Genomic DNA, 12,699 nt, shown 5'->3' with positions numbered 1-12,699 from the left:
TGTGTATTTACTTTGCAATTTGTGAGCTTCACGGTAGTTCTCTTCTATGAACTTGAAATTTTGTGAACATGAATGGGCCTCCTCTGGCACCCCTTGAAACTTTTAGTACTCATTTTTAGCTTTGTCACATCAACTACTTACTTTGTGAAGAACTGCCTTTTTTCCCTCTTCAAATCTGGAGCATACCAGCTGTGTTTCATCCATCACAGTGCTTGTACTTGAAGAAAAAATGAAAATCAATCTCTGCACACTTTTGGCTACTTAAAATGTTATAGACCTCTGCTGTATTTCCCCTTGAGTGCCTCGTTTCCAGACTAAGAACCCTACTTGAGTCTTATTGACTTCTGCTATCGACTGCTTCTCAACATAAGTGTTTATTGTTTAGGTCTCCTGCCTCCTGTGTAGCTAGCCTGAAGACAGATTTGAGCCTTAGGTCTCTTTGGTCAATGTAATAATTTTGGCTTTACTTTTTAAATTGCTGCATTCTTTAGATAAGGGCCTAAAAAGTGATGGCAAGGTGCTGGCACAAAAAGGGAACGTTCTAAATCCCTCTCATTAGGTAAAAGTATGGAAAAATTTCTGTGTACACTTGAAAATGCAGTTCTTGTTTTTTAGGTCTAAGTAGGATGTATTTATGTATAGTAAAATGGCACACAATTGCTGGTGCTGGAAAATTATTAAAAATGGTTAATTGAATTATTGTCAAGTATATATTTTTTATCTTTAAAATTAGATTTTCCTACCCTTTGGATTGTCTGGGCTAGACAGATTGTATTTTCAGGGAATGCAAGCTGGCTATACACCCAATATACTGAATTAAAAATCTGCAAATTTTCCTGGAAAAATATTCCTTAAACACTTCTGTGTATGCCATCAGTATTATAAGTTCATTGTGTCAGTTCATCCCAGAGGTGGTATATACCCCTTTTAAAGGATTTATAGAGTTTAAAGACTTTATAAACTTTACAAACTTTATACTTCACAATGTATAATCTAAACTCTGAACAATGAGATATTGATAGATTTATAGTTATGTTAGCTATTCATTAGTTAAACGAAGTTATGTTAAGCCAAACTGAATTCCAGAGTAAGTTGTACTTAAAAAAATTATACAGCTGAGTGTTTTTGCTTTTTATGATGTTGGTTTGGTTTGGTTTGGGCATTTTTTGTGCATGGTTGATTGCTTTACAGGACAACACAAAGTAATACAATGATAAAACTCCTAACTTTTATTTTAGTGTCCTAGGGGGTTGTATTTGATTTTTATTTTGGTTTAGTTTTCTGAACTAGATTTTAAGTTCATTGCTAAAGATGGCATTTACTTGTCATCTCAATTCGTTAAGAAAGCAAAAATGGAACACAGAAGACAGAACTGCAGTCTTTTATAAATGTTTTGTGATAGGGATGGGCATCACATGCACCAATTTCTTTGAAAGTTAGATGTTTATCTTAAATTAGATTGAAGCAGCCCATAAGTTTCTGGTTCAAAATGAAACTCAGAGAAGGAACATGCTTCTCTGAAATGTTAAGCCAAGGTCCTTTGAAGGCAGGTAAAATTATCAAAAAGGTAGTGTCAAAAATGCAGGATACTTGTCTAGAATGAGTTCACTTCTGCAAGAAGCTGAAGTGCTGGATGAAATTTGCATTGCCAGGGTAAATTAGATTGCTAGGGAGGTGTTTATAAGTTATTTCTTTACCTCTTGAAAGTGGTTGTTTATTATTCTGAAATATTTGAAAATTTTGAAAGTGATGCCGCTAAAGTTTTTAACATGTAACATCAGAATAGGACTGAGACCTCCAGCTCCTGACCGCCTGTAACTGTGGTTGCAGTGTGAACATTGCAAGTGAAATCTCTGACATTGTTTCTAATATAAAAGAATGACAGGTTTCTGTCATATTTGGGTCAGCTGACATGATTATTCCACCAGAGAATAAGAGAGAGAGAAAGAAAACTAGAACCTGTACTTGCAGAACTTGTAAAAAGTTAGGAGGCACACAATAGAGCTGGGGGTACTGGTCCATGTAAAAACTATTGCTAGCTGACAAGCTCTAGGTAAAGTTAATTAAAATTGACAGAGATTAATTATTTAGTTAGAGGCACGTTTTCTGCATTTCCTACTAAGCTGCATTCATGTGTGTCTGTGTCACAGGGCGCACAGTGTCTGGACTGCGACCAAGAGAAAAAACCTGCTAGAATAGCTCTGATGGAGTGGACTGAACTGCCCAAAGGAGAGGATCCAGACTATTATATTGTGATGTACCAGCAAGCAGATGCTTTCAGTCAAAAAGTATATTTTATCAATCTAAGCAATAAGTTGTTCCATGTTATTTAATCTGTTGAAACCAGTAACAAATAGCAGCGTGTGCTTGTTTGGTTTGCTGATTTTGTCTTCAAAAAAAAAGTAAAATAGCAAATAAAGAGAAAATTTGGAAAAAATTTACTGGATTTTTAAATTCATGTCATTTATGTGTACTCATACAGAGTCCTACTGAAGCTAATGGGACTTAAAAGACCCTTGAGTATCCTGTTGAATAAGGATGGATAGTCATATGCTCAAAATTAAGGTTCTTCAAGGTGCTGTGGTTTGAAGGAGTCTAACTTCTCCAGGAGAGGCACAGACACTACCCCTAGATCTCTGTGGGAGGGCAGTGTTCTTATTTTGAGCACAGGATGTTCTGGAATGTAAAGAAAATATAGGGATTTTAATATGAAGGTGTTTGTTGTTAATGTGATTTCTAAAAGACTTTGTTTTAAATGCATCAGGTATTTTGCAGTGTAACTGTAGCCTCAAGTTTGATATGCAGCAATATAAGCTCTCCTTCTAAAAGCTTCATGGATCACTTATAAACTGTATTTTTATTACTTTCACTATATTCAGAAATTCTTCTAACTTGCAGAATGTAAGAAACATTTCTAAAGTTGAATGGAAACCTGTCAGTACTACAGTTCTGCTCGAGGAAAGTAAGAAGTATGATATTACAATAGAATCCCTGAAAAATGGCCGAATCTTAAGTGTAAAATCATTTAAGACACGTAAGTTGAGTAACACAGAAATATTTTGGTATCTTTATAATCAGTCTAATACTGAAGATTAAAAAGTACAGGTTCAAATCCTGAGGTCACTCACATATTTAGGAACTTTGCATTGATGTATGTTTTCAACCATGAAGTGTTGAAGGAATAATTTTATATAATGTGTTTGGTTGATGTAACAATTCTAAAATACAGGACTGATGTAAAAGTTTGTGAGATTTTTTAATATTACAGGTTTTTTTATACTACAAGTAATTCTCGGAGAAGAAATTTATAAAAGAGGACCATGGAGAAAGTTACTTAAAGTCTGGCAATTTCATAATAACATGAGGTCATGATTGTTTGTCTTATACAAATTTAAAAATTTAAAATTTTTGCTTTAGCTTTGTAACAGTCACCCATTAAAAAGGGTTAATGAGTATCCTGAAGATCTTAACATTGTAACTAACTGGGGACAGTTTTTTGGTATAAGAATTTATGACTTTGTCCACTGAACTTACAAAAACATCATTTAGAGCTGTGAATCTGTTCAGGACCACAAGTCCCACTGGTTAAAGGGGCTTCCCAATCTTAACTTTGTCAATTAAAATAGTTTATAGCATTACCTTTGTACATATTGCAAGCTCATACTAGCTTTGGGATCCAGACTAGGACCTGAATTCAGACAACAAAACTGGGAAAAATAAGTAGTAAGTTGAAAGGATTGCAGGAACCATTGACTGCTGAAAGAACATTCAGCAAGCTACAGGAAATGGTTATGCTACTAATTTATTACTGCACTTAACATCTATTACTTCACTGATATTCTATCAAAATATGTACTTTTACAGCTAAAAAAGTTCTTAAACTGTGCACTTTTATCTCTGCTTGCTTCAGACATAAGCAAACATACTGTGAAAATAAAGAAAAACATTACTTTCTTAAATGATGCTACATTTCCTTCTCTATTTGGTCTATCCCTCATCCCTTCTCAAAAGAAAAAAGTAATAATACTGATGAAATAAAACTTTGAGTTAAATATTCTTTTGTGGTAAAAACAGCGTTTATTTTTCCTTTCTGTACTAGGTGGAATTTCAGAAAATGACATCAAAACATTTGTGACAGCTACTACAGTGTCTTTTAATTGGAGAATGATGATCAAAGAATTTTCAGTTTCTCTTTTCCTGAATGGTACTTCTCAGATTATAAAAAGACCCAGTGGATTCTTTGTATGGAAAAATTTGACACCTGCCACCATTTATACCTTTAAGTTTCTATTTGAACAATTAAACCCTACATTTGTAAATGTGTCTCAATCACTGGATATTCAAGTTGAAACAGGTATATGTTAGTTTCTTGTAGTCACAGTAAATGCAAGTTAGTACTGCATATTTTCCAGAAGAGTTATGAGTAAGTTGTAAAATCCTGAATTCCATTTTACATATTTTAGTAGATATGGATGTTTTTTCTAGAAAGAGGAAATAAATTGAATGTTAATGATATAGGAAGGTTATTTCTAATTAATACTTCTTAGTATTTTAGAAGCAAGAATTCAAATTTGCATGTGCAAATATTTTAAGCTAACAATGTTTTTGCAGTCTAAAATAGAGTCAAGCCAATGTTGAAGTTAAGCCTTGTAATTATTGGAGTGTATGGGTTGAATTTGCTATGTAGTTTCAATGAAAAGGCAAAGAAAATCCTGAGTTTGGGAAGGATTTGGAACACTTTCTGCAGCATTCAAAATGATGTGTTTTTTATTGCTGAGTGGCCAGCTTAGCTGTACTGTTTTGTTAGAAGTGCTGTGAAGGAGACAGAGTTCTGAGGATATTACGGCTTGGTTGTGTATCCTTATTCCTTTAAATGTGCTACTCTCATAATGAAACTTAAAATCTTTAAAATTAGATACACAAAAGAAAGAACTATATACACTCAAATTCAAGGAAGTAATTATTTTCCTAAACTCAAGCAGATATTAAAATCAAATGATTTGTTGAATTCATTTTTATAATTAAAAAAATTGAACCATCAGAAACTAAACTTAAAAATTAATTTCTTTTCTACAGTATGACAAAGATTGGTGGATTTTTTTTTTTTTCTTCACTTGGTTGCAGTTGTAGCTTTTAATTCAGTCAACCAGATTTTTTAAAACATGACTTTGAAGAAGTGTTGGTTTACAATTACTGAATGCTTTGGGGGTTAAAATCATGACTTAATTAAATGCTATTGTCCTCAAAATATCTGTGTAATTATAAGGTATCAGTAACACTACCATGACTAATACAACATATCTTTAAAATCCTGTCCTTGCTCTCTTATAGGCACCTGTTCCCAAGGGTGGGTGGCATTCCAGAGCAGCTGCTACCGAATAGGTAAGGAGAGCAAGCCGTGGAAGGTGGCACAACGAATCTGTGAAACCTCTTCGCAAGGGGCACATCTTCTTGACATAGGGAGTGAAGAAGAACGTGGATTTGTGTTGTCATATCTCCAGAAAATTAATCGAATAATCATGTTATGGACAGGTCTTAATGACCTAAAGGTCAGTATATTCTATCTTCTTTGTTATTACAGATATGGAAGCAGGAGAACTTTGAAATCGAGAAACCAATCCTTTGGAACATATTACTAAACAAAACAAAACAAAATTACTAAACAGTACCTTGGTTATTTGTTCATGTAGTTACTAGTAATTAGATGAAGAACTATCGTTTCTTCCTATTTAGAAATACTGAAAATACTTAGAAGGCCATAGCTGGGGAAAAAAACCCCATAGTGTATCCTTAACCTGTAATTTTGTGTGTATTTCCCGGGGATATTACTTTGCCTGTAGGTGGTGCTGCATTACCAGATTTTAAATCTCAGTCTACACACACTTGTTACTGTGGATATCTAAGTCTGGGTTTGGCTTTCTCAGTTTCGCTGCAGGTCTGAAATATTGAGTGTTGACCTTAGTGATGTTTGTCCAGTACAGGTGGAGCAAAGTGTTTATTGTAAAATATTTCCTGTTCCTCGTATTCAGAATATGAAAGTTCTTAATGCCACATCTGCTGTTACAAAATGATTCAGTGTTGTATGGTGTGTGATTTGGGAAGAACTACAGACATAAATTAAACTGTTGGGAAAGCTCTTGGAAAGATGGAGGCACTGTGCCAGAAATGTGGGATACAGGCTTCTGTGATCTGGTTTAATGAAAACTTACTTTGTGCTAAGTATAGAAGGTTGGGAGAATGCCAGTATTTTTTTGGTTTAAAAAAAATCTGCACTCTGAAATTTAGTTTTAATATTGGTACAATTATTTAAACATTATTTTAAAATTATTTTACTGTGAAAGTAGCAAAACCAAAGCAAACTTTATGTGTAAAAGCAGGAGTGGTAAATGTCACACCCCATGTCATAGAGACAGAAAATTTCCTTTTTGTAGACTCTGTTAAATATTGGGGCTACTCAAACAAGTCAGAGTGAGATAACAGGCAAGCTGAGGAAACACAAATCTGTCTAGGTTAGAGAAACACTGTAGCCATCCTGGCTAGTAAAGCACCAGGAGTATATGCACTTTACATGTAATATTATTTTGTAATTATGACTCTAAAGTCGCTTGTCAAATTGCCGTAAGTTTTACACCGTAGTGATATTCCTTGTAACCAGCTTGGAATTTTAGAAATAAGGTAGTATTTGTAAGAGGCTGTCAGAAATAGCTGTCCCGTGGAAGCATTATATTTTTGCATGTTGGAAAGAGTACTAGAAAGTTGTTTTTTTTAAACTCTGATTACACAGAAAAGCGTCGATTGCCAGTTTGGAATTTGACTGTTAGTCAACTGTTTAATCATTACATGCATTTTTATGTTTGTGGGAGTCAGTCAGTGAAATGAACTAGATGAGAACCTATGTTGTTTTAAGAATAGCAAGGGATAACAATAAAATGCTTGTTTTCCTAAATATTTGTACTTAATTAGTGTGTTCAAGCGCTGTCTGAACATGTTTCGCTCCTAAATGTCATTGTTGTCATCTGCTCTCATGAGAACTAAAGATTGTACTTGCACTAAATTGCACTTACTTGAGTAGTTTAAATATCATGGGACATGCAGTAGGAGTTGCAGGATTTCTTTAAAATCTGAGATATGAATTGCAGATTCATTTATTTTTGCTTTCTCATTTGTATTTGAAGCATTAGGAAGTTAAAGTTCTCTTTTAAGTAAGAAAGTTCAAAATTTCTATTTTTCTTCAAGAACCCCAGGACTTGAAACACTTGCTGAAAAAAGTTGAGGCTATAACCTACTCAGAAGATTCCAGCAGCCTTAGGAAAACTGCCAAGCACTGTGACACTGATAAAAATTAACAGTCCTGTGAACAGGATTAGTTCTGTTGCATTTGTATTCTCACAGTTTCTCCTTCTTTAACCCTACTTTGATCTATATCTGAATAAAAACCCTTCCTGGTGAGGATGAGCATTCTATGAAATGCAACAGAGACCCTGGAGATGTAGGTCACTGCATGAATGAATGGAGTGCTTTGGTGACACCCTCATGTCTGTCTGTTGGTGCAGTTCTTCAGTTAGGAAGTGGAAAATGTTACCAAAGACAACTGAGCTTTCTCCTACAAGCCTTGCTGCAGAGGTTTGTGTCATGGTAGTATCTCATGGTTTCCTGTGCTTGTTGTTAACTCTAGTGTCTAGGAAGACCAGTTAATAAAAAAAGACATGCACTGATCTGTATAGCATTTTTGAAGTGGCAGACTATATGCACAAGTCCTCCTGAAAGACAAGTCGACGTATTTCATACCGTTGAAAATGTTCTTTGCTCTCTTGGGAAATGAAAGATATCACAATATTTTATTTCATTTTTTCAACCCACCAAATTAACTGAAAAAATAGGCTTATTCTTAACAAATGTGACTTCTTATCATTTTCTCAGAGAAATGAAAAAAATTAGTTTTTTCCTCCCTTTCCACTCTTCTGAACATCTTTAATAAAAGGATAAACAACAGAAGTCTTAAAATGATGGTGGTACCTCAACATTTCTCCACTGGAGTACTTAAAGCATTCACTTAGATTGTAGGAGCACAGACTTGCTATGCCTGAGTGCACTTATGCTCTTTTGCCTCCGGAGAGTGCCCCAAAGCCACGCCTAAATGTGTTGGGTTTTCTATTAATGCCCTGTAGATGTAAAAATATTTTAGTGTAGTGCAGACTGAAGCCTGTGTCCCACTGGAGGCATCTGCCTTATGATGCTGGAAGCAGACTGGGCAAGCATCTTTCCCCCAAACTGTCGTGTTGCCCCACTCTAATGTTTGTAGAGCTCTGCTGGAAAACCAGAAATTACCTTAGAGGTTAGAAACCTGGAGTGAGGTGTGAGTGTCCTGACTGCTGAGAAACCAGCAAACAGGAGAAGGGGGAAAGATAGCATTTCTTCAGCTGATTGTGAATCTGGCCACAGTTATTTTCAGCTAAATATTTCTGTTTTCAGACAAAAATTATGAGTATTTTTGCCTGACTGATGTTTTAAATGAATACCATTTTTAGAAAATTATCCATAAAGATTATTAAATTATTTGATTAATAGTGAATTTTAAAGGCTTGTTTGTAATGATGAAACATACTCGTGTTTTTTATTATATTATGCTATGTTATATTATTTTCTTGTAATCTTTGTAATAGAAAGGATAGAATTTTAGATTGAAACCTTTGTTAAAAACAGTCCTATATAATTAATTTGTGTAAATGAAGTACATAAATTTTGGATGTTTTGGAGATATACTTGTGATGAGGGAAGACTTAATAATTTATAAATATAACCTAAAAATATATGCTTTGTAATTTCATTTTTTTCAATCCAGGAAGAAGGTCAGCTCTTGTGGACAGATGGATCTCCTTATCTTCTAAAAGCTGGTATCTCATCTCTGTCAATGATACCAGAAAATCAAACTGACTGCTATGCCCTTCAGAGAGATCCCACTGGCCCAGACTATTTCTTCACTGGATTTTTCTGCTATGTACAGCTGCCATATATCTGTGAATATGAATGTAACTATATTTTTTCAATCTTTTTGCATTTATTTTTAAAAGCCTTGCCTTGATTAAGTTTGCATTTGAAGGTAGAAATATAAAAAGAAAAGGTTTTAATGATTTTCAAATTTTTTCATTTTTGATGTTCTTTTTCAGTACCTCTGGTACCAGAAGACTTCACGTTTGATGTGCGTGATGTCAAGACAACTGAAGCTGTATTTGTGTGGAGCAATATGGACATGTGGCTTAAGTCAGGCTTTGCACTGATACTTAAGTACTATTTTGATCAGTGGAAACCATACATTCTGAACTTGCCTGTGAATACAACGCAAACAAAAATTGGGCAGTTGTCTCCAGGCCTTCGCTATAGTTTCTTATTAGCAGCAAGGAACCCAGAAGGAGCACAGACTGTCTTAAGTCCAATTCTGAAGGTAGAAACAAGTAAGTTACAAAAACCAATAGCAATAATAACCAGATAATAAAATATTTTTTACATTCTCTATCACGGTGTCCTGCAGTGGTAGGGAGGAGAAGAGAGATCCAACAGGCAGGAATTGTGCAGCAGGATTCATTTATTTAATTATTTTACAACTCTTTTATAGACTTTTTTCTTCACAGTTTAATTGGTCAAAGGATCAGCCACCCCTTGGGGGTGATTGGCTAAAATCCTAAAACATCCACTGTCAAAATATTTTTCTACTGTACCATAAACAAAGCTCTGCAAGGTCGCAGGTGTTCATAGTTTATAGAACTCTGCTAATATCTTCTGTGAGAGAGAAAAATATCTCATGGGACTGGAAAGAAGCAAGAAAAATTCTTGCTAGCAACAATATTGTATCCACAATTTTCCTTTTAATGACACCGTTTCTTGTGCTGATATTTTGTCTGAAAGTATAAATAAATCTGAACATGAATTCTGAACTCAGGATTTACTAGTTTGTGAAGTAGATTCCAAAGACTTCATTTTGCTTTGTACTAAAATGCTTTGTTGGGATTGATGAGGAAAAGCTCTGAAGTTTTCAGTGCCTGCAAACAGAAAACCATACAAATTCTGTTTCTGTGAAGCATATTTTAAAATCTCACTATTACAATGATTTTACTCACAGAGTTTCTACTGATGTTTAAAGGTAAAGCTGGATGTCGAAGTAGCAAAGTATTTTTTGGCCATGATGGTGAAACAGAGTAGCATATTTTCCAATCTGAAGTAAAAGATTTTGTTGGACAAAGCAGAGGTGTCCCTGAATATCTGAAGCTAAGATGGTCTTTATGGTTTAAAATACATTGCGTTTTGACTTGCTACATGATGCACTGTGGCATATGTAATATTCATTCACAATTAACTTGTAAAGTCTATCTGAATGAAGCCAAATGAAGCCTGCCAGTTGGTAGAGGTGATAAATGCCTTTGCACCTAATAAAGCGGAGATGTCTTCAAGGAAAAAGTACTTTATAGACACAACTTTAGGTGCAAATTTTCTTCATATTCCTGTTTATGTGGTACTGGGAAGATGTTCTCATTTTCAGACATTAAAGAGAAGATAGTGCCCTAATGTTTTTACCAGTTCTGTCAAGGCAGTCCAAACATACAGAGAGGTCTATTTTCTTAGAACAAAATAGAAGTTAATCTTTGGGGAAAGAAGCTGTTCTTTTTCTCCAGCAAGTACGTTTTGTGCAGTTAATTTCCTCCTCCAGGGTACTTCAGTGCACTTGAAAGTCCTTCCATCTCCTGTGCCTACCAGACTCTCTCCTCCATAATTTGATGGGGTTTTTTCTATATATAAGACCTTGTAATGCAAGTTGCCTGTATAATGAAGGAAATACATTCCTGTTTTCTTCTTTGAGAAGCAAATTTGAGAGGTAGGCCTGTGGGAACCTCATGGAGCTCAACCAGGCCAAGTACAAGGTTCTGCACCTCTGCTGGGGCAATCCCAAGGACAAGCACAGGCTGGGTGGAGAACGGATCAAGGCTAGTATTGGGCAGAAAGACTGGGGGACGTTTGTGGATGAAAAGCTTAATGTGACCCAGCAGTATGCACTCACAGCCCAGAAAGCCAACTGCATCCTGGGCTGCAGTGAGGGAGGTGATTCTGACCTTCTGCTCTGCTCCAGTGAACCCCACCTGGAGTGCTGTGTACAGCTCTGGGGTCTCCATCACAAGAAAGATGCTGAATTTTTGGAATGAGTCCAGAGATGGCCACTAACTAGATCAGAGAACTGGAAAATCTCTCCTATGAAGACAAAGAGACTTGGGGCTGCTCAGTCTGGAGAAGAAAAGCCTCCAGGGAGACCTTACAGCACCTTCTAGTACCTAAAGAGAGCCTACAAGAGAGCTGGAGAGGGACTTTTCGTGAAGGCATGTATTGACAGGACAAAGAGGGACAGCATCAAGCTGCAGGAGGGTAGTTTTAGATTAGATAATAGGAAGAACCAGTGTTGATGTGCTGGAACTGGTTTCCCAGAGAGGCTGTGGACTCCACATCCCTGGAAGTGTTCAAGACCAGGATGGATGGGGCTTTGAGTAAGCTGGTCTGGTGGTAGGTGTCCCTGCCCATGGCAGGAGGGTTAGAACTTGATTGTCTTTAAGGTCCCTTCCAACTCAAACCACTCTATGATTCTGTGATTCTATGAACTGGAGTAATGCATGCCATTTGCCTTGGATGGTGTTTCTGAACTGACTGAAGTACAAGAGAGGACCTAAATGGGGAAACTGGGTTCTACATAAGGAGCGAGTTGATTCAGAAAAACCTCAATTAGCGAGTAGGAGTATTCTCTGTGTATCAATATTCACTGTCACTGGTACACTGTCAAGGTTGCTTTGTTAGATTTGCTCTAATAGTATTTAGTCTGTATGTAAGTGTGTATTGTTAGGTTTTCAGGCTCTATTTAAAACACACAAACAAACAAAAAGACACAACAAAACACCCCACAGTTATTGGTGAAAGGCCTGAGAAACTATTATCCTATTTCTATTCCTAATCTTATTCAACAGGGCCGTTGCACTCCCAGAAGTTAGAGGTTACGTATGTTTCATCTGCAGAAATACATTTAAAATGGAAGCCTCCCCAGCATTCATCCAGTGCTTCTTTTCAGTACTACCTGGTCAACATATTGGACACCGAAACCAACATCTGGGAACAGTTACCAGTTGAAAAAAGCAAGACTTCCATAGTCATACAAAACATAAAACCTTATCATCAGTATCAGTTATATTTACAGAATGTAGCAGAGAAAGGAACTCTAAGCTGCCACGAGAAGCCTATATTAATCACAACAGGTGATGTATCCATTTTCTAGTTTTATTTTACTAGACAGAGTTTAAATTGAAAATACAAGGCATAAAGGTATCTTTAAAGCCTTGTCACATTGTGGTTGTTGGGATATTCTTCAGAACCTTCCAAAATTGTGAAAGTACCAATCTCTTTATTTATTTATTCATTTGCCTACTTAGACCATATTAGTATGAACTAAAGAAATTAAATTCTGCTTGATAAATTCTGATTCATACTTAGTATCTTTAATTTTAGCAAAGTTAAAACATTACAATGATGTCTCAAATCTTTTAGGGTAGACTAATTTATTTTTCTAATAATAGATACTGAGACTCAGACTGTGTCATCTTTTTACTCTGTATATATCCAGTGGAATGGAATATGCCTGCAAAATGAGTCCCTATTTGTTAAGAGAAAACA

At 35.7% G+C, this 12,699-nt stretch overlaps 1 protein-coding gene across 1 annotated transcript in view; it reads left to right on the top strand.

Moving 5' to 3' along the window:
- PTPRQ (protein tyrosine phosphatase receptor type Q) overlaps positions 1–12,699 on the top strand; it is a 133,490-nt gene that overhangs the window by 681 nt on the left and 120,110 nt on the right. The window contains exons 2-8 of the mRNA XM_048302757.1: positions 2,151–2,288; positions 2,899–3,034; positions 4,100–4,354; positions 5,332–5,549; positions 8,843–9,029; positions 9,168–9,452; positions 12,000–12,284. Coding sequence (XP_048158714.1) covers positions 2,151–2,288; positions 2,899–3,034; positions 4,100–4,354; positions 5,332–5,549; positions 8,843–9,029; positions 9,168–9,452; positions 12,000–12,284 — 1,504 coding nt within the window. The remainder of the gene's footprint in view (positions 1–2,150; positions 2,289–2,898; positions 3,035–4,099; positions 4,355–5,331; positions 5,550–8,842; positions 9,030–9,167; positions 9,453–11,999; positions 12,285–12,699) is intronic.

The sequence above is a fragment of the Corvus hawaiiensis genome, chromosome 4, assembly GCF_020740725.1.
Source record: "Corvus hawaiiensis isolate bCorHaw1 chromosome 4, bCorHaw1.pri.cur, whole genome shotgun sequence".
Lineage (NCBI taxonomy): Eukaryota > Metazoa > Chordata > Aves > Passeriformes > Corvidae > Corvus > Corvus hawaiiensis.
The sequence above is the reverse complement of the archived record's forward strand: the minus strand, read 5'-3'. Positions and strand labels throughout refer to the sequence as shown.